The sequence below is a fragment of the Pristis pectinata genome, chromosome 28 (assembly GCF_009764475.1).
Source record: "Pristis pectinata isolate sPriPec2 chromosome 28, sPriPec2.1.pri, whole genome shotgun sequence".
Lineage (NCBI taxonomy): Eukaryota > Metazoa > Chordata > Chondrichthyes > Rhinopristiformes > Pristidae > Pristis > Pristis pectinata.
This window is the reverse complement of record NC_067432.1, coordinates 5,468,562-5,490,410: the sequence shown is the minus strand read 5'-3', so window position 1 is coordinate 5,490,410 and position 21,849 is coordinate 5,468,562. Positions and strand designations below refer to the sequence as shown.

Here is a 21,849-nt window from a genome sequence, read left to right as displayed (position 1 = left end):
AATGTCCTAGGGCTCTTCATAGTGTGATTATCCAATAAAAAAAATGTTGAGACACATAGGAAATGTTAGGGCAAACACTGACCAAAAGCTTGGTCAAACAGGTGGATTTTAAGCAGCATTTTAAAGGAGAAAGGATAGCTGGTGAGACAGAGATGTTCAGGGACAGAAATCTGGACCTTATGCCAGAACAATTAAATTCAGGGTTGATCAATACTGTAATTACAGGAGTGCAGGCACCTATGGGAATATAGGGCAGTTGATTAAGAGACAGGAATGGGTGAGACCAAGGAGTTTTGAAAACAACAGAGAGAAGGAGACAGTGTGGGAGAGAAAGCACAGCGGCGATGGGCAAGTCAGTCTTTGCATGTGTTAGGGCTCAGCAGCAGTTTTGGATAGCCTCAAATCTACAGACAGGAGACTGGCCAAAGTGTTTTAGAACAGTCAAGTGTAAAAAGGCTGCGGTGGACAGTTTCAGAAGCAGCGGCATAGACAAAGTGGACTCTGGTGGCGTTATGGCAGCAGTGGTGGTGAGTAACGGTACAGAAGTGAAAAATAGCCAGTTTTAGTCACGACATGGATACCTGGAGGATGGAGACCACAGCTAGGCAACTAAGTTTGTGGTGCAGACCAAAGGCTTCAATCTTTCCAATATTTAGTTGGAGGAAATTCATGATCACCAGATATCAAAGAAGCACTATGAAAATTTAGAGGCAGTGGACAGGTCAAGCAAGGTGGTCATGAAATAAAGCAGAACACAATCAGTGTGCGTGTGAAAATTCATCCTACATTTTCAGATACTGTTGCTGAGTAGTAGCAAGTATATGGCAAATAAGAGGGGGCCCAAGGATACATCTCGTGGGAAGTAGAGGTAACAGTGTGAGTGTGAGAACAGAATTCAATGCGGATGACTCCCTGGCTACAAATGGATTACTATAAACCCTTGTCCTAACACAGTTGAGGGTTCTGCCACTGAGCTGAGGATGATAATTAATCTTATGTTGAATCATTATCACAATGCCTAAAATTCTAAATTTACTGTGTATAGTTATCAAATTAGTTTCATCTTACAGAGATCATCATGGTCATATCTGCAAGTGTGCAGAGCCTTTGAATGGCAAGCTATATATCAATTCAGAAACAAAGCAAGAGTGTCCATTAAGAATATTCCTCTGTAGTCTCTGCCTTCTGCCAATTCTCCACACAAACAGCATAAGAATTATTGTACAATTTACAACAATATTATACATGATCACAACCACACTGAGATACAACTACCCAGACGTGCATTTAGCATTAACTAAACTGCGACATCAAAATTAAAGAAGAACTGCTCTAAGCACAAAGCATGCAGGATCTGCACCCAAAATGTTAACCTGTTTTTAGTCTCGGATGCTGATGGATTTTCTGTCAGTTTCCTATTGTTACGCTGTATCTATTTCCAATTTTCAGCATTTTTTTCATCCCTTGGGAAAGTTGAAGTTTACAGTTAACATATCTCTTTGCTGTGACATTAACAAAGCATATCAAAGTACAGAAAACAACGTTGTTTAGCCGTACGATGGCCCAGGGAGTGGGGGAGTCACAGCAGTAATGTTACCTTGTCCTTGAGCGTACCAGTAATTAGTCAAAACTACCTTTATGAACACTGGGCAATGACTGCACTCACCCCTGATGTCACATAACCTTCCCATCTGTAGGTTCTGCTGAGTATCTATATCAGGCACAGTAGATCTCAGCCACTGAGCATACCCTAGGAAATACAAAACCAAAAAACTGGCATAAAAATAGGCAATGAATGCTTGTTCAATCTAAACACTCTTCATTCCCTGAATTAATAAAAAGTAATTAATTTGCTAGGCTTCTGCTAATTTACTCAAAGCAGCAGATTATTTAAGCACAGAGCCCACTATTCAGCTTCTTAATTATTTAGCATGGCACAGCATTCCTTTTGTCAGCACTAGAACCCCCTCGCCTTAAGTGCAAATAAAGATTCCCATCTGACAGTAATTAGAACTAAATAATTTCAGACAATGTAGCTTATCATTTTGACTGCACATTTGATTAAACCCAACATATAGCAAGATTCCCCATTTATTGATTTAACATGACAACAAGCGTGAGCCCAAACTCTCATATCATTAAAGACAGATAGAAAACATTATCTGCTATTTCAGCATAGCCTTTCAGCTTCCATTTCATACAAATGAAAGTGAATTACAGCAAATCACCTCTCATCCGAACAGGGCCGGTGTAATGACTTTATTTGCTTAATCCTGAAATTAAATGCTGTTTTGAGCAAGGGCCTGTGTTATTACTCTCATCATCTGAAGAACATCTTCCTACCGAGACCAATTTGAAACAAAACAAGGGGGCTTCCTGAACTCAATCAAGGACCTGTAATGTGGTGGGTAATAGAGGTTGTGGATGAATCTGCAGGCAAAAAAAGTGCAATACCTAATGATGGGATGTGGATAATAGTTCTCCTGGAGGCCTTGATGCGACTCCAGTTGGCTACCAGATGCTAGGAATCAAGAAGAGCATTGATCAGTGACAGAAGCTGTAATAGATTCATCAAGTTAAACTTCAGCTGCTCCACTTTAGTCAGTCAGACCAAGCCAGGCATAAATTATATTAATTGATTTAATTACATACTTAAAACATCTTCCCCAATTAATTTAATTAGCACTACATGATGCACTAGTAGTATTCCAAGCAGAGAGATTGTAGAGTGTGCTTTGCTTAATTAATGGAATATGAATTAAAAAGAAACTAAACATAAGTGAAGTAAGCATTAATTAACACACTTGTCTGCAAAAAGTAAATACAGTACTATAAAGTACTGAGTGTGCTGTAGTCGGAGAGTGAGCTTCTCAAACAAATTCAGAATGCTGTTTGTCGACTGCGGGTGGGAAACTTTTAAGATTGATTTTCCTGATGGTGTAAATATTCAGAGTGAAAGTGGTGAAAAGACAGAGTCATTCTTTCAGGCAAAAAAAAATCAGTGACAGACTTTGCAGCCTCAACGGCTGCATCTCTGATGATGGATGAAATATGATTCACAGACAAGAGCATAGAAAGGCAATGTGGGAACAGCTTTACAGGAGCGCTCAGGCGGAGATATTTGGAGAGTGAGGGCTGGCAGAACAGCTGGCAGCTCCACACACCTTGGCCCTGCTGCGAAAATTCTCCAGGTGTCTCTGACGTGACTGCTTTAGGGTCTTCTTCACCCGTGCTTTTTGAGCGTGCATGAGCCAGGAGATGGCAATAACACCTGCTGCCCACTTCTGGCGAAGAGACACGAGGTACTTGGTCCTGGCTCGGTACTGCCTCCAGATAGCTTGGATTTTTGTGGCTGCTATTTCCATGCCATCTGGCCCCTTGTACTGCTGGCCTGGACGCTTGACAATCTCTTCTACCAAGTCTTTATTTTTCAGTGCAGGAAGCAGTACCTCCCATGTGGGCTGTGAATCAATATCAAAAACAACTGAAATCTTTGCCAGCTTCTGGCCTTCTACTACAGCAACTGGCACATCGTATTTTCTTAGCTTCATCTCGAGATATTCCAAGAAGGAAAAGATGTGTCTCCAGTATAACTGGTAATGTTGTTTGAAAGCCAAAAAGTCTGGAGCCGTGTAATCTATTCTGCCATTGAAAATAGTAACATAGTAAGCTCGTGGAAATTCTTGGGGTTGGTGAACTGGCACCACTTGAAACTCCTGCAAGAAAAAAAATGTTGCAATCACTTCCTGATTTTAACCGTTATGAACTAATTGTCAAAGTAAATTATTGCATCATCATACACCATTAACCCTTCAGGTTTTCCATTCATCAATGAAATATGTTCATCTTCTCATATGTAGTTTGTACTTTTGCAACCAAATCAGCTTAAAAACCGAACAATTCAATGTGAAGTTGGCTATAGATTAACAAATGGTGTCAAATCGTGCTTAACCAAGCAGGCATCTTACCAGTCCCCAGGGCTGCACTAAATGCGCCCTACCCGACCAATGCAGCTGGACCTCACTGCTGTGGCCATCCCACGATTGGCAATTGGGCATCAGGTGACAAAGCAAGATGCCCTATCCACAAAACACCCAATCACAGACCATCCCTATGGCCTTCAGACAGCTGATGCCACCGCATGTCTTCTCGTTTCCAACTGTCTATGAATTGGAAACATTTAAAAACAATTGAAATATATGTAAATATTTTTAATGTAAAATAATAAATGCATTTAAAACCAAAATTAATCAATTAAAACACTAAAATCAAATGAATGGAGACACACTACATTTATCACAGCTGGCATAAGGTTGAGGAGTCAGATACAAAGTGTATCTGGGTCTTCAGTTTGGGTTCATTACTCCTGAACACAATACAATGCACAGAAGTCAAGAACATGCTGACCAGTGCAATTCTGTTGGCTGGCGGTTCTCTTTGGAGCCATCAGTTGAGGAGGAACACAATCCAGACAATGACCTAAGTGGCAGATCCATGTTCACTACTCCAGTTATCTACGTTCTTGGTCATCTGTCAGGATTTCTGGCTGACAAAATTTCAGTTGAATTATTGCATTCCTGCAGGGTCCCTTTATGGTTTCATTTTTATTTATTCCTTTTTCTTGATGAACACAATTATGTAATGCCCCTTCTGTTATTTGTACTCCTTGTGTCCATCTTCTTTAGGCTGTTGGTGTGTGTTACAAAGGAATAAACATTATCTTACTTGTCACATAGCTGCTAATTTCAACACCAGTTCAAGCTAACTGCATGAACGTTATCTTTCTGCAGGGTGCAAAGTGAAAGCTAGGTATGAAATTACGATGAGATCTAATGGAACAGACTCCAGAGACCAGGATAAAAATAAAGTCATCTGGAAATGTTGAGCAGATCAGGCAGCATGTGTAAAGAGAGAGAGAGAGTAAATATTTTAGATTGATGACCATTCCTGTTTTTCTCTCCACACATGCTGCCTGACCTGCTCAGCATTTTCAAACTTCATCTTTTTCAGGTTTCCAGCATCTGTAGCTTTTTGCTTTTTGACTCCAGAAATTGAATGGCACAATTCATTTAAACAAAAATCACTAAACTGCCCACCACTGGGGAGATCATAATGGCTGTTGTGGGAAATTGACACTGATGCAATAGGATTGTCCTAAAATGGACTGGACTGGAGTGAGCTTTGCTCTGTGATCCATGAAGTGGCTGCATCTCGACTTACAGATGAACAGAAAACTCCCTTCTTCCCTCCTATTAATGACTTGCTAGCAAAATTGCAATTTCAAAACTTACACGTTTCAAAGTCACACATTGGCATGGTTTCTTTCATGAGCCATCAATTAAGAAAGGTACCAGACCTTTTTTCATTAAGTGACTTCTACCAAAGTAGAGGAAGTACCAGTCACATGACAGGAACTTGTTTGAACATATTTATAAAAGGAGATTTTACAATTGATAGAACTTCATTGGACTGGAGTTGGAAGTGGTACCAAGGCCCAAAACTGAGACAATAATAAGATATCTTTATTAGTCACAAGTACATTGAAACACACAGTGAAATACATTTTTTGCATAGAGTGTTCTGGGGGCAGCCTGCAAGTGTCGCCAAGCTTCCGGCACTGACATTGGATGCCCACAACTTCCTAACCTGTCCGTCTTTGGAATGTGGGAAGAAACCAGAGCACCTGGAGGAAATCCACGCAGACACAGGGAAAACGTACAAACTCCTTACAGACAGCAGCCGGAATTGAACCCGGGTCGCTGGTGCTGTAAACTGTTACGCTAACCGCGATATGACTACATTTGTTGTTACCTGGGCTTTGGAACAGCGGAACGGATGTCAGAGCATTGTTTGGTTTTCTGTTGAAGAACTATTTGTTCCCTGGATTGCTTGAGCAGACTGTGCCTCAAACTGCACTTGTAGCTGAGTAGTGTCCAAGGTTATCGAAGACCCGTATATTTGCTGTTGCCAGGAACAGCAGAGTAAGACTGAGAACTGTGCTTACTTGAATAGTGTAAACCATTTGTTCTTTTTACTAAACATATAAATAAAACAACTTTGAACATACTGATTGGATTTGAACCATATTGTAATAAATGTTTTGTAACAGGCAGTGCATTCCCAGATTCGAACCACCCTCTGGATTAATAAATTCTTCCTTAGACTTCACTCCCCCATCTCCAAAACCTATTCTCTTTTACTCTAAACCTATGTTCTCTAGTTCTTGACACCTTTGTTATGGGGAATTGGAGATTATGCCTAACCTGTGAACTTGCTCCAAATACCTACCCTGAACACTTTTTGGTCAATCTATAAATCTCTGATCTATATTAAATAATTGAACTAGTACAAACTGTCATTTACGGAAAAGAGTTCAAGTTTTCTCTTGGTGTTGCAAAGTACCTTTCTAGCTTTAATTTGGCAGGAGACACATTATCGTACATCCTAGATAAAGTTCCAAAGCACTTCATATATAAGCAAGTCATGCTATGTATTTGAATGTGGCAGACAATTTCTGACAAGCACAAAATGACCTGAATTTGCAGTTGCAATGACGTCAAAGCTGTCAGTGTTCTCTGGCACTATTGCACAAAACTCCAACTTCTGCACATATACTGTTAAAAGTGGGAAGTCACATGTTGCTCTCAGTGATACCCTGCTCCTGGTACATGATGCTGCAGTATTTGCAAATGCAATCAACTTATCATCAATGACTTGATGTGAATTTCAACTTTTGATGCAGTATTAAATTGGAATTTATTCCAAAGTTGATTGCATCTGTGAAGCCTGCATCAGCACATTCTGCATAGGAACAAGACTTTTTTTGACAGCACTAATTAAAAAAAAATGCTGAAAATGCTGTCTTGTTGAATGATGTGTAACTGTATTTTTGATTCCATACTGTTACTGTTCCATAATTACTGTTGAACAACATCTCTGTCCCTGAAAAAAAATTATAATTATGCAAATCTTTGTTTCAGAATAATGTTTTAATTCCATGACTTTAAACTGGTCAATGGCAAATGTTAGGTCACCTTCTTCATTTCATGTCCCAATCTTTATTTTCCCTTCAGTAAAATTATTATAATGTGAATTACAATCCGTTCTTTTTACCTCATGGTTAGCTGTCTGAAATTCCTCAAATTATAATTAATGACTCATGGATTCAAAATCACTTTGAAATAAAGGATATGGATGCTCTGGTAAATACTTGTGGGGAGATTTTTGTTTTTAAGGATAACGACAGGCGCTATTCCGTTGCCACAGAGATGGATATTTAATTGATTGACTTGTGTATATAGTGACACTGAGAAAGTGTTTCACTTTTCTTACAGGATATTTAATATTCAGCTGCAGAATTGGAACAGGTAGCTTGGTTTAATGAAAACAGAAAAGGCTAGGGATACCCAGCAAGTCAGGCAACATCTGTGGAGACAAGAGACAGAGTTAAAATTTCAGGTCAATAACCCTTCCCCATCCTGATGAGCATCCACAGCACTTTCAGATTTTCAGCATTTAAATCTTCTGTTTTTACTCTTCAATAGCTTAGTTTAATGTCTCTTATGAATAATTATTTGGGGAAATGTTGGTATTTAATTTCTTCTCAATGAATTGTGAACCATCCACTGATTTTTGAGACATGATTCAATTTTAACACTTGTGAATGATACAACCTTTGTTAGGTTATTCTCTCCGGTTACTGTGATCGAAATGTGGCTGAATGACAATGTCATAACCAATGCTAATATTACACTGATATTGCCTCAAGGAAGATGTGGCAGTGACTACCTGTGTGATATTCCACCTGACCTCCAGTGAATGCATTGTCTGAAAAAACAAGGGAAGCAAATGCACTAAAATCTTTAAAAGGAGAATTGGATGAATACTTGAATGGAAACAATTATAAAGTTGTGGAGACCAAGAGGTGCGATTAATTTAATAACTTCATCAAAAAGGGGGGAATAACTTCCTTCTGTTCCCTGCCATTCTATGATTCTATAGTGTAAATATTGTTTTTGCAGAGCATCCACTATACCACAACAAAAATTTAACCACAAATTATGGTGCTGAAGTCATAATTGATAACCTGACAGCTATTGGCTTTCCAACTTCCCGTAATTTTGGATTGTGATATTCCAGGAATCGCCATGCAATTGTAGTTTGCATTAAGTAATTTGAAAGTACTCTCCAAACATACAACATTCAGAAATCATGCCTCCTTAATGTGCTTTCAATCACCCATCCCATCAAACCGCCACTTGTATCTTTCTTGTAAACGTTGCTAAAAACCTTCCTACTTATTGATTTACAGTAAACTTTCTCCACAGTGCAAAGGACATGGTAAATTAAACAAAACAATGGTTTTAAATCTAATGATTACAACCGGCTCATAGGTATAAACTTCATTGGACTAAGTTTCAGACCTCTTGAGCTAGATCCCATAATACAGCCGATAGAAAAATGGTGTTGGTATAATTACATATCTTTTCATTTAAATAACATTATTTTACTACTTTATTTTTGGTTACTGTATGCTGGAAAGCAGGAAACTGGAATATCAACTGCTTCAATTAGTAATTAATTTTTAAACATCACTCACTGTATGCTTTGTAAAGTACAAGGAAAACCCATTAAACCCATTAGTCAGCAATTCATGTTAATATGATGATATATTTCATATGAAAATGCCTTCATGAATAAGACGCAACTTAGTAAATGACTCAAATGTGTTCTCTACACCAGCTTTCCACACAAACAATACCACTCTTCCAATCACTAACATCATAATATGCCCCTTATCAGCTTGAATACTTTATAGCATAGAACAGAGAATAGTACAGCACAGGCACAGGCCCTTCAGCCCATGATGTTGTGCCAAACTAATTAAATTAGTAATCAAATGCCCAACTAAACTAATCCCTTCTGTCTACACAATGTCCATATCCCTCCATTTCCTACACATGGAGCCTCCTGAATGCCTCTATTGTATCTGCCTCCACCACCGCCCCTGGCAGCGCATTCCAGGCGCCCACCACTCTCTGTGTAAAACACTTGCCCCGCACATCTCCTTTGAACTTTTCCCCTCTCACCTTAAATGCATGCCCTCTGGTATTAGACATTTCAACCCTGGAAAAATGATAGCAAATACCATTCACAGCTTCTGGAGGCACAAGAGTGCTTTTCCTTTGTTTCTTACATCAATTCACTTTCTATTCATCCTCTCAAGACCTTGGCCAAATAGACCAGCAACAGAGCACCAAAAAAGATAAACTTTGAATCAATAACGTTAGTGAACCGGTTAAATGATGAAAGGTTCTGACCCACAAATTCATCTATGTAGCACTATATTTTTCTCAGCTCTAAGCACCTGATGTTAGACTTTTTTTTCTAGAGTTGAAAATATTTACAACCATTTCTGGGTGGAATTGTGCCAGATATTCAACTAGGCACTTGCAGTCAAGATCCACCCATGCATCTGACCCAACCTTCACATCAGCTGCACATCAAACCATTGGCAGGTAAATTAGGCCATATTAATCTGGCAGTAGTTGCTGCAGGAACCAGCTTTTAATGATACTTTGGGCTGGGCTCAACTCAGCTAAACTGAAATACCTGCATCCTCATCTTTAAAGTTCTCTACACTCTCTTTTCCACCCAGTAAGGCACCAACACACTGATCTGTTCTCCTGACTTCCTGCATTCTCTGAACCCTAGAGTGAAGTTCTAGTTTCCACATGGGTCTGATCAGTCCCCAACTACTCACCCAACTAAACCCTGGATCCAGTATTGTTCCACAGCATGCAAAGGAAAATGGGCATTGACCATAGGCTACTGTAATAGCAGCAGCAAACTCAAGGACCTGAAGAGCACCTTTTAGGGCGTACATCAATTTCTAGTCTGATATGTGTTACAGGAGACGATCCAATCCAAATGGTACAGAAGACTGCAATATTTGATAAGAGACAAGATGATTGGAAATATGTGTTTCAAACTATAATCCACTCTTAGGGTTCTCATGATTGCACTTGTACTTCCATCAAAACACTTCAGTTGCTTGTGCCAGATGTTGTCATCACAGTATTACTTTATATGGATTGACCACACAATACTTTCCTCCAGTCCCATTTCCTTATCTCACTGACCATTATCACGGTAACGTCTACCATATAAGGTTGTTGATGGGATAAACCGGTTCCTTTTAAAAACAACCTTTGTTTTACAGTTTTATTCACAAAGGCAAACAATTTTTATGCTTGATAAATAGAAGCAATTTTCTTAAGTTTTGATCAATGCTCACCCAATGTCCTCCCATGTGCTCATTATAGTAGGTAGGTGGGCTCATGGGAGGTCTAGGGAAAGCATTTGATAGCAATGAACAACTGGAACTGTATCTGATTTTCCTTCCCTGCCCTAGGATATTGAAGTACAATGTGGTGTCTTGATTATGATCAATTGTGCTAAGACACTTTTACACTACACACAATGGTGTTGTGGTCTCCACACAATGCTTTCCATACCTTTGGCTCATGAAAGTCATATGGGACCATTTCTTTATCAAGCAGGCGTGGAGCTGCATTGAAGTCCTTAGTTGAAGATGTTGTCATGATCGAAGGTGCAGGAGTAACAGTGTCCCTCTTTACTAGTGGTCTGGAACTCAGCCTGTCTGGATTCTTTGGTTCATCAGTACTGGACTCACTAATCACTATGTAGTATGATTTTTGGGGATAAGAACCTGGAAACCAGTAACAACAATTTAATTTTAGAAGAATTCTGTTAGATTTGGTGGTGATAAACAATGATTTTTAAGGTAAAAACATTATATCAAATTTTCTGAACCACAGATCACAGATGGAGCCTTGCATTCTGAATTTATAAAATAGTCCATGTGACTCTGTACCATTTCACTAAGGTTAAGATTATACTGTGTCATTTGGGTCCAAATAATAGCACTATACTCATTAAATATGTAAATATAATTTTAAAGAGTGGGTTTGCAAGTTTTATTTATGTTATACAAGTAACATCACACACCCAAATCTGGTTGAGGCAAGCCCCTTGGATTTTAAACCTTGAAGAGATCTTCCACCAATGATGGCCTCATGTGCATTCATGATTTCAATTGTTCCACTACTTAGTGGCCATACTTTCAGTTGTGTTGGCACTAAACTCTATAATTCCTTCGCTAAGCCTTTTTACTTTTCCGTGTACATCTCCTCTTCAACTTTCTTGGTCCAACACCACCTTCTGTGGCTCAGTGTCAAATTTTGATTGATAACATTTTGGATATTTTATTAGTGTCAAGGCATTATATAAATAGGAGTTGTTGACAAAGGAAGAAGGAATAAGTTTGTAAAGGGCACCTTTACTGTTTTAATGTTTCCTTTGCCTCATTCAGCTCCAGAGAGTAATTGACTTTGTTAGAATGTGCTTTTGGTTGCTGTTAGTGTTAACATTGCAATTTAGAGGCAAGGGAAGATATTTTTAGGGGGTGATGAACCCACTCCAGATGTGGAAAAGAAGGATGTAAGGATTCGATAAATGCAAGTGCAACCAACCCCAAAGTGTTTTGAGCACATCTGCTTTTACTCGTGTACCTGTAACTGAATATAATCTTCGAAGATTTGCTTCGCAAGATACATTTATGACAATTGGTGCACAATGACCTGAACACAACATATGCATTGGGGTTGGTTCTTCCCATTGCAATGAATGTTACCGCAGCAGGAAACTATCATGCGTTTCCAAACTACATCAGGAGTCTGCAGTGCACACTTGCATCGGGGAAGTATTTATCAACATGTTTGTAGGATGCAATTTTTTTTAAACATTTCCCATGAAAAGGAAACATTGACTAGTACCCTGGTGACAGGTGAATTTCAAAAGTGAGCAAGGTGGATCAGAATGAGCTGTGACTAAATGCTCAAAATAGCAAGGTATTCCATTTCACAGCATTTCCTTCCAGTTAATAAACACAAAATTCATTATAAATATCGATCTAGCTCAGCAAGTAACATATCTGTCTTTGTCACAAAGTTATTGTTTTGAACTTACTTCAAGACTTAAGTATAGAGTTTAGACAGACACTTCAGTGCAGTATGAGAATGCTCTGTGTTGGGAGTGCTGTCTTTCAAATGAGTTAGCCCTCTTCAGGTTGATGTAAACAATCCCATGGCACTATTCAGAGAAGAACAAGGAGATTTCCCAGTGGTATGGGTAACCTTTATCCCCCAAACAACACAACCAAAAACACACCAACTGAGTTGTTACTTAATTTACATTTTAATTCATGGGACTATGCTCCATTCAGATCAGCTATGGTACTTACCTATAAAACAGTGACTACATTTGCAAAAAAAGTAATTGTTCATGAAGCAGTCTGACACTTTCTGAGAACTTAACAGGTGATATGTAAATTCTTCCTTTCTAGCTGTAACTATGGGAACACGTACTTTTGATACTCATAAAAATTACATGACTTTACATTCTAATTATTGAGACTATTTTTCCTTTGAGAATTGTTTAAGGGGAATGTTGAAAGTGTAAACATTCTCAATCTTTACCCCATGATACAATAACTAGGGCTAGCACTGCCACCAGCCACATTGAAACCAATGCCCAAAGGAATACAGTGCACCAGCAAACTAGTCTTTTTTTAACTTCACTACCCAATTAATTTTTAATGTATACTCTAAACAGAATAGTTACATAGACCTATCGGATAATGATTTATATCCTACTTGCAACACTGACCTTAACTCATCCATGACTTTCCTTCTCATGAGCCAGGTTACTTATAGGACATACATCACATTCTGCAGTTCCTCACAACGTATCCACTATTTACTGCTGCAAGATTCTACATTAGATGAATGAATTGCAAAATAAAAATAGCCTGTACTGTATTTCTTTTCATTCTTTCTTGCCTAACAACTGTTTTTCCAGATCTCAGTAAAATTACTTTCTTTTGAGTATTTTTAATTCCATTCTCCTGAAGGCTTTAATAATGATGAGAATGATTTCAAAGATTCCAGCTCCTCTTCAGCACTTTGCTTGTGGTTTCTTTGTGTGTGAGCCTAGACAGTGAGTCTTGACAGATCATTAAACTAAGGTAGATATTACAAATGAGCCAAATAGAGTGTTTTTCCAATGTAGACATGCATGCACATATACACATATGTACATACAATCAATCAATCAAGAGAGGGAACTTAAAAACAATCAGGAGTAATCCAGAGGCACCAATGTTATCCTTAAGGCCTCAAATGCTTTCGTGAACAAGATCCATTATCTCTGCATGGACTCAAACCATCTTGGACCTCTCGACCTGTGTGCACTAGTTTTAGTTTTAATTCTACACCAAGCAATGTCCTGGTTGAAGTTTAGATGAAAAAGGAAGAACTGTCTTTAGCATTCTTTTACCATATATTTCTGGAGGTGGCTTTCTGTATTTCTCTTGGCTATCGTGAATAATTGCCACTTTGTGTTGGATAGGAGGTGGGTCAAGGGTCAACCCGGCTGCTTGAGGAATTAGGCCACGTTCAGTCAAACTCAAAATACCTAGAAGGGAAGAAAATATCATTAATGACAAATGTGAAAATTGCAGAATAACTCTGATGCAGAACAGCATGTTCCAGATACAGTGGTGGCATGAGGCAGATTCCGGACTTCACCTCTGTAATAATAGGTACAATCTCAGTCCAGACAGATAGGCCTACAGATTCGGTCATGTCTGTTCATTTGGTTCCAAGACAGTGCCTAGATATCATTAAAATGATTCCTCTGATGGTAAAATGCTTGCCACTCCTACACTGTGCATCTGACTGATGAGGAATGGTGGGGGGGGGAGCGGGGTGGTGAGGGTTAAAGTGCTAGTGGAAATTGGGCCCTACTTAAATGCAGCCAGCAAGTCATAAAGGGCACATTCACTCTAGGTTCACTCAACAGGGAAATGACCTTTCCACAGAAATGGTGATTAGTATGGCCATGGAAAATGGCAATGTTGAAGCTGACAGACACATGATTTGGCATCCATTGTCTTTTACCTTTCCCACTTCCCTCTCATCTAAACATTCTATAAACAATTCATAGTTCCTTTCACCAAGTCTATTCTCTGCTTGCCCTTCTCCATGCCTACTAACCTATGCTCCTCTCCTTCATTTTTCAAAGTGCTTCACTGAATTATTGCAGATTAAAATACAACATTGCTTAGTGCCAAACAGTCCATCACAAAATAATGGTTCTTTAAAAGCATAATTTTTAAAAATATAAACACATAAAATTACATTGCATAGTTATCCAAGTTTCCTTACTGGATTCAGGGAGATGAGGCCAACTTTTCAGAAGATGTAAATCACCCAATCTTCATCTAGGTCAGAATTAGGACACCAATTGTGCCAGCTCAGAAGATGGCATAATTACATGTTAACTCTGCTGTGGAGGAGTCAATTGTTGATTTGTGTATCCAAGCTACTGAAGAAGGTTGAATGAACCACACCAGGAAATGCTAGGTCCATTGACCTGCCTGCTAGTGAATGTGCACATAATGACAGAGTCATCCAGCTCCAACCTAGATCTTGCTTCTACCTGGCCTCATTGCCCATAACATCCTGGGATCTCCTGCAAAATTACTGACCTTTCTTTGCATCTTTTTCAGATACAAATGCAGGAAGGAGAGATGGATCTTGGCGGTGGGAAGAAGGCAAAACTGTGAGTTGGGAAACTGTTGTACCTTTAGCAAGCTTTTGTAAAGGCGCCTGTTGGAAAGAAGTTATGTATGAGTTTTTCTTTTCATTTTATGAGACACTAACTATAAACTTTTAAAATGAAATTACATGTGCATCATGGCAGTAAACATTAGAGTTGCACACTAATGAGCCATAAATCAATAGCTCATTTGGAAGGTTTTCTATTTGTAATTGCTATGTATGTGAAAATATACCAAATATTTTAAGTTTTGTCAGTTCACATCTGGTCATTCCAGTAAATGGACGTGCACCCCATCAGAATGATAATGTGTACATGATAGATTAATATTAATGATTGTCAAGCATATCTAAGAATCATCCACATACACTAGTGCTTCTTAGCAGCTTTCTGTTTATGGTCTGCCTGCTTGGGAGATAATGAAGGAGCCTTAGTTTATTGTACTCTTGCATTCTTCTTGATATATAATAAAAAGAAAGTAAGGAAGGGGGTGCTATTATGAGGCACAGTTATACCTGCTTGCATATGGAAAATGGAACGGTATAAAAATAGAATAACTGGTCTATTCTCTTCACTTCCTTGAACTTGGCAACCACCAATTTAAAATATTCCATTTAACAGCTACAGGAAAACGAATCGCTGTCTGAAATAACCCTTTGTAGTACAGGAGAATACAGTTATTAAATTCTGTGGGCATGAGGTTGAAGAAGATGATAGTGCACATTACAACTATAAAAAGATTACCAGTAAACATCAAGAAATGTGTTATCTAATTAAACTCTTTTTGTGCAGAGGCAGTACTCCTCTATTTCAAGCACTTTTATCACCAGACTTATCTTAGAAATGTTGCTCTGGATTTCAAATGCAGAGGATTATTTTGAAGTACCATGACTGGTAATACGCAAGAAAAATTAGCAATCACAGCAACTCTGTAAGAGGAATGGTTGCTGCACATGTTTGCCACCCTTTTCTCTGGGGACTGTAAAATGTTAAATGCCCAGTAAGAAATAACAATATTATGGGGGACAAATTTGGAAACTTGAATTCAAATGAGCAAACAGTTACCATTTCATTACTTGTTTGAAGGAAATGTGGCTGCTTTGATGACGTAGCATAAATCACCTACAGAATATACTTGATGCAGAACTTTATTGAAATTTCAGGTGCTGTTGTATGAGAATTTAAAAAAAAGCAGAGGTAGCAATAAAGTGAAAGAGAGTGAAAAAGCAAAAAAAAAGATGTGTGCTGGCAGATAATGTTGAAAATGTCAGTTCCAGGCAGAAGTCCAGCTTGTACCAGTCAGAAAGTACGGACCTATCTTATTGTAATTCATAGCTGGACCTCTATCATGCCCACAGACAGCTGTAAACCAACAGCCCATAGCATCCCAATCAGGCACCATGATACTGAAGAATGCTGAAACATACTAGAACACCATTACTGCATCCATGCAGCACGTTTCTGTTGCACCCTGCGTGGCTGAATGACAGACTTGTCTTATATTCCAGATGACAAGCGCTGGATAAAAACTTAAACAAATGGTGACCTTTAGAAAGATTAATTTGTTTACCAACAAATGTTCTTCTGTCATAAGAGATGGGGGTGACCTTCACTTCCCAATGCCTGGTTGAGAGTATACTGATTGTAGTCATCTGTTCCTTAGCTCTGTCTTGGCAACTATCTCCAATTTTTGTTATGACACTGTATTAATTGTGTATTTCTTGTAAAGATTTTCTGAATGCAATTTTTGAATTACTGCAGTGCAACCAAAACCTAATGGATTAGACACATGCTAGATCACATACGAGAGGACCAATCCATAAATATTGACTGCAGTTTTTGTTATGAAGTACCAAAAATTAAAACAAATAGAGCCAAGGTATGTTTATGCACAATGGCTGCTGGTAAATAACATTACCAGTATTTGGGTACATGCTAGTAGTGTTCTTCAGATACTGATTTTACTTTACAATCACAATTTTCATCCCTCCATTTTAAATGCATACTAAGACCTTTCATTGCTAGCACCTCAAGAAAAAAACCTCCAAGTATATTCTAGAGAATTAGAGTGACGTTTCTGAGTAATATCTGCTTATAGAGAAGTCAAATGGTTTTAATAGTGTGAAAAATCATATACAGTAAGAGAGGGAAATTGCAGCTCTACAAACCCAGCTTTCAAAGTTGCCCATTATGACAAGTGTGTATGTGAAAAATATATGATTCTTAAGTGATTAGACTGCAATCATCCTATTCTTAAATGACCAAAATTATTTTGGCAATTTGGCCACTTCTTTGAAAAATTTATCAGTTCTAAGGGAACCACGCTCATTATAATAACTATAGGATAGGATATGAACAGTGCATAAGTCAAATACAAGCGGCAACAAGACCAGGATAAAATCATCCACAGTTCCAGTTTTGTTAAGTTCACTCCAACAAAGTATTGTTTACTGCACTTTAAGGCCTGCAGCAGACAGCTCTAAGTGCTGCTTCACAATAATCTTCCTTCTAATAGCATGGTTTGTTTTACGCACAGCACCACTAGCCAAGCTTCGGATGATATTATACATTGGGGAATATTTTCCTTTCTTTCCTCAAAGAGTGAATAATCATATTTTTGGCAGTATTTAATAATCAGAATTGAGCACATCCTGATTTTACTGTGGCTGAATTTGTGCAACACGAATTTGCTAATGGGAACAACAAGAAAGATTACCAATTATGATACACCTGTAATAATCTCATTTCACATTTCTCAAGCAGCTGATGAGCTACTTAACCAATATAAAAGATGAAAACACAGTTAGTCTGGCTGTGCAATAACAGTACTCATTCACAAGAATAGTACTTACAAATGGTTACAAATAAAAATATTTCCTAACTTGGGCTTAATAACTTGGATATAAACTGAAATCTTGTTGGTTTGCTTACAAGAAAACTGAAGTCTGAGAAATCAGCCTTATAAATATTGTCAGGCTATAACAACTTCAAAGTTATACGAATGAGGTCTGTTACGGACTCAGTGAATGTCCCTTTTAGATAGAGTGTGTGTGTGTGTGTGTGTGTGTGTGTGCGTGCGTGCGTGCGGCGTGCTTACGTCAATAGAAGATAAAGGACGTAATGATGTTGTTGAAGAAGTCAGAAGAAGAGGGAGAGAAGGGAGAGAGACACCAGCCTGCTAGTTTTCTCTATCGATGGATGAGAAACAATAACTGTGTCTGCCACTGAAATCCATGTATGGAACTTGGAAGTAATCCGGTGGAGTTCACTTTGTTGCTGACCTGGAGAAGGAAACAGGTATTTGTGTGGACGACCACGATTCGGATGCTTTTCGGGGTGAGGAAGTCACTACCGAGTAAACACTGAAGTGTCATTTGGGTTCCATCGTGGAACATTTGGACTTCGTAATTACTCTCTCTCTGTTTCTCTACATCTACATCTTATCTTCAGACAATGGTGGTTGTTGAAGAAGCCCTTGCTCATGTTTCACCTTATGGCTTGCGGAACTGAACTTTAAGAACCATTCCTGAACTTGGTGTTTGGGACTTTGTCACACACACACGAAGAGTTTAGTTTTGGGGTTAACATTCAAGGTTTAACATTTTTGAATTCTAACATACTAACATTTTTACTTTTATTTTACGTATGGTCATAAGTAGTGATTAATAAAATAGTTTTTAACACTGAATCATGCTCAGTGTGTTTCTTTTGTTGCTGGTTCGTGACAGGTCACATTTCAGAAGAGCAATACTGTAGCTTAACATTGAGATATAATACCAACATAGAGATGAATATGTCTTCAAAAGTCTTCATACTTCTAGTAAGATATTAAAAAAAAATGAAACAAAGAAATGAATGACAATTTCAAATTCAGTCCGTTTTATTTTGGAAATGATGGATATGTTTAGGAGTGTGTAAGTGTTTATACTTATTATACTTACAGGCAAAACCTTATATGTCAACATGGGACAATATTTCAAATGATGGACAATAAAGGTAGAATTACTAAAATTGTTTCTAACTAAAAAGTTACTTAAAAGAGAAATACACTTCTAAAACTGAAACTACCTTGAGATATCATACACTGCTGTTATTTTAAGCTATAAAGAGGCACAGCAGAAGGGGGCATATTGTACAGGTGCTGGTTCTTACAAATGGTAAGCCTTTCAATGATATAGTGGCCATAATAGGAAAGGATTTTCTGTAAAACACTGCATCAATGTACTCACCATTCCTTTTCTTCCAACCACAGAGAAAACAAGTGCCAAGAAATTCTATTGCACCCTAGTTGGTACCCTTGGTGTGGCATCAAGGACTGTTTCATCTACAGATGAGATGCTGCAAATTTTAGTAACTAGAAAAAGTGAACTTTTTTGTGAAACCAGTTCAGTTGAAAGTGGGGGAGGGTTGGTAGCGGGATTAGCCAAGGACTGATACCTAGAGTCAGGTTCATGAGCTCAGCTGTACAAGTCGTCGGTTAGGCCAAATTTGGAGTACTGTGTACAGTTTTGGTCACCCTGTTATAGGAAAGATGTGGTTAAACTGGAAGGAGTGCAGAAAAGATTTATGAGGATGTTTCCAGGACTAGAGGGCTGAAGTTATAGAGAGAGGTTGATCAGGCTAGATCTTTATTCCTTGGAACATAGGAGAATGAGGGGTGACCTTATAGAAGTGTTTAAAATTATGAGAGGCATAGATAAGGTGGATTGTAACAGTCTTTTCCCCAGGGAAGGGGAGTCCAAAATTAGGCAGCATAAGTTTAGGGTGAGAGGGGAAAGATTTAAGAGGGACCTGAGGGGCAACATTTTCACACAGAGGATGGTGAGTATATGAATGAACTGCAAGAAGAAGTGGTTGAGGCAGGTACAATAGTATCATTTAAGAAGCACTTGGATAGGAACATGGAGGGGTGGGGCTTGGAGGGATATGAGCCAAACGCAGGAAATTGGGATTAGCTGGGTAGGCACCGCGGTCAGCATGGACCGGTTGGGCTGAAGGGCCTGCATCCATGCTGTATTGCTCTATGATTCTAGTCGGGCCGAGGAAGGGTGTTCCACTGCTGGCCTTTGTTGATTGCGGAGGAGGGGCTCAGGTGGAAGATTAAAGGGTGGAGCTGGCTTCAGAGCGAGAGAGCGAGATCAGAAGGTGACGTGGGGTGGGGAGGGGAGATTGGTGCCCTGTGGGAGGGTTGTGTCCCTTAGGATAGGAAGTGTATTGGACTTAAAAAAAAGTGTGGCACCTTGATCCCAATCCCAAACCAGCAAGGTGCTGTAAAGAATAATGATGATCACTCCCACCCAAATTTGTCTAATCTTCTCCACAATGTTCCAAAAGAAATATTGCATAAGAAATTTCTGTATCAGTTACATGGGAGGAATGCTTTCAACCCATATGCAACTGGCACAGAAATCAGGTCAGGAGTACAAGGATGCATTGGGACCAGTTGAATTTCCAGTGTGCTGGTATTCAACCCAGAAATGGTCCCAATTGCATTCCACTCAAGATAAAAAAAAAAAGATTTTTTAAACATGTGGCACTGAAAAAAAAAACAAGTTCCAACTGAACTTCTAGGCCAAATTGTCTGCAGTGTGTGCAGCACACAAAAGATTAAAACAGCTGCAACCATTAACATCTGCTTTCCATCAACAGCATAGGTACAGAAACCTGACAACATACAGAAAGTGATGCGAATGTGGAAACAGTGGAGACAGCACCAGTCACTGCTGACAAAAGTGCTGGTTGAAGACAAGTGATGGGTGGACGACTTTTGTTTTATCCACCCCTTCTCAATTAGTGCAAGGTATATTGGTCTGAGGTTCCCTCAAAGAATAATAATATTCATGGAGCTTCTTGTGTGTTTCCCTTGGCTTCTTTTTCATGAATTAGGGGTAGAGATTTGCAATTTTCTATTAATCAGGAAACACCAGCAGAGGGTATTTCACAAATGCCCTCCTACCTGCTTACCTTCCTCGTCAAAAATCCAATACTCAATTATGATCACCTTTAAAATCGTGGTCAATTATTGAAGGTTCCTAGACTTCATAAAGGTTCAATGTATCGCATTTAGATGTGTTTATATCACTGGGAGCTTGTCTCAGCAGGGACAAAATATGCAGAAACAAAGTAGTTAAGGAAGTGTGAAGTCAGCAGCAGTCAAATGTCACCATGAAGAACTACAAAAGAAGCTTTGAGCAATGCCTCAGAAAGTTCTAGGACCTTAGCAACTCAAGGGAAGAGCGCTTCTGGCACTGATAAATGTACGTCAGTGATTAATGCAGGTATAGGCAGCTAGCCTAACGACTCAGCAACTCCTCACCACCTTGTCTTTTGCAATTATAGGGACTCTGAAAAACTGCTACAGACTGTATACAAGTACACAATGATAAACTGGGAGGAATAAGGACTGAAAATGAGTTGCAAACATACTTAGATAAATGGCAGATGCATACTACCAATGGTGTCCTACCCTTTGCAGAAGTTAGAAATCTGGTTAAAACTCTAATAGCTACTGGTGCTGGCTCTGGCTCCTAAAGCCTACTTACATGTAGTTTTGCAAAATAAGAAATCAGTAATAATTTCAATTGTAGTCAGAACAACATCATAACTTACTGCAGAAATGTCATATATTGGCAACTGAATGGCCTCTGGCAGCAGAGACTTTGGGCAATGGTGTTAAACACCCAATATCAAATTAGCCAACCAAGTCAGTGAAGAGGTAAACTGGATGGTGGATAATGGGTGTTTAATTTGCTATTGCTCATCCAAATGATTGAATAACACCATTTCACTCCTATTCACATTGCAGTCCTGCCAAGTTTTGGTAGATTAGTTCATACTGCTCAGTCACAGCAACGCCAGCACAACTTAAACCTTCTCGTGCTATGGTCTTTGGGGTGTTTGTGTATCTGTGTTTGGTATATCAGGCTCTGTCTCTCGGATAGTTCATTTTTACTGTGTTGTTAGTCCTTTATCCCATGTGCAAGCACCACCTCCCTTTATCCTGTATTATATCAGGCAGTGATACTCTGGGACTCAAAATTCTGTTACATTAATCACCTTTGTTAGTATTCTGGTGATGCCCCCTTTCCTTCTGTTGACTAGCAACAAACAGAGCAGCACTTTAGGATTTATGTTCTATATATATCT

The 21,849-nt window shown here is 38.9% G+C and overlaps 1 protein-coding gene across 1 annotated transcript in view; it reads right to left on the bottom strand.

Annotated features, from left to right (window-relative positions):
* The window catches only part of iqch (IQ motif containing H), a 105,430-nt gene that overhangs the window by 68,642 nt on the left and 14,939 nt on the right, over positions 1 to 21,849 (bottom strand). Inside the window, 6 exon segments of the mRNA XM_052040366.1 lie at positions 1,667 to 1,750; positions 2,455 to 2,521; positions 3,165 to 3,716; positions 10,518 to 10,732; positions 13,420 to 13,557; positions 14,633 to 14,753. Coding sequence (XP_051896326.1) covers positions 1,667 to 1,750; positions 2,455 to 2,521; positions 3,165 to 3,716; positions 10,518 to 10,732; positions 13,420 to 13,557; positions 14,633 to 14,753 — 1,177 coding nt within the window.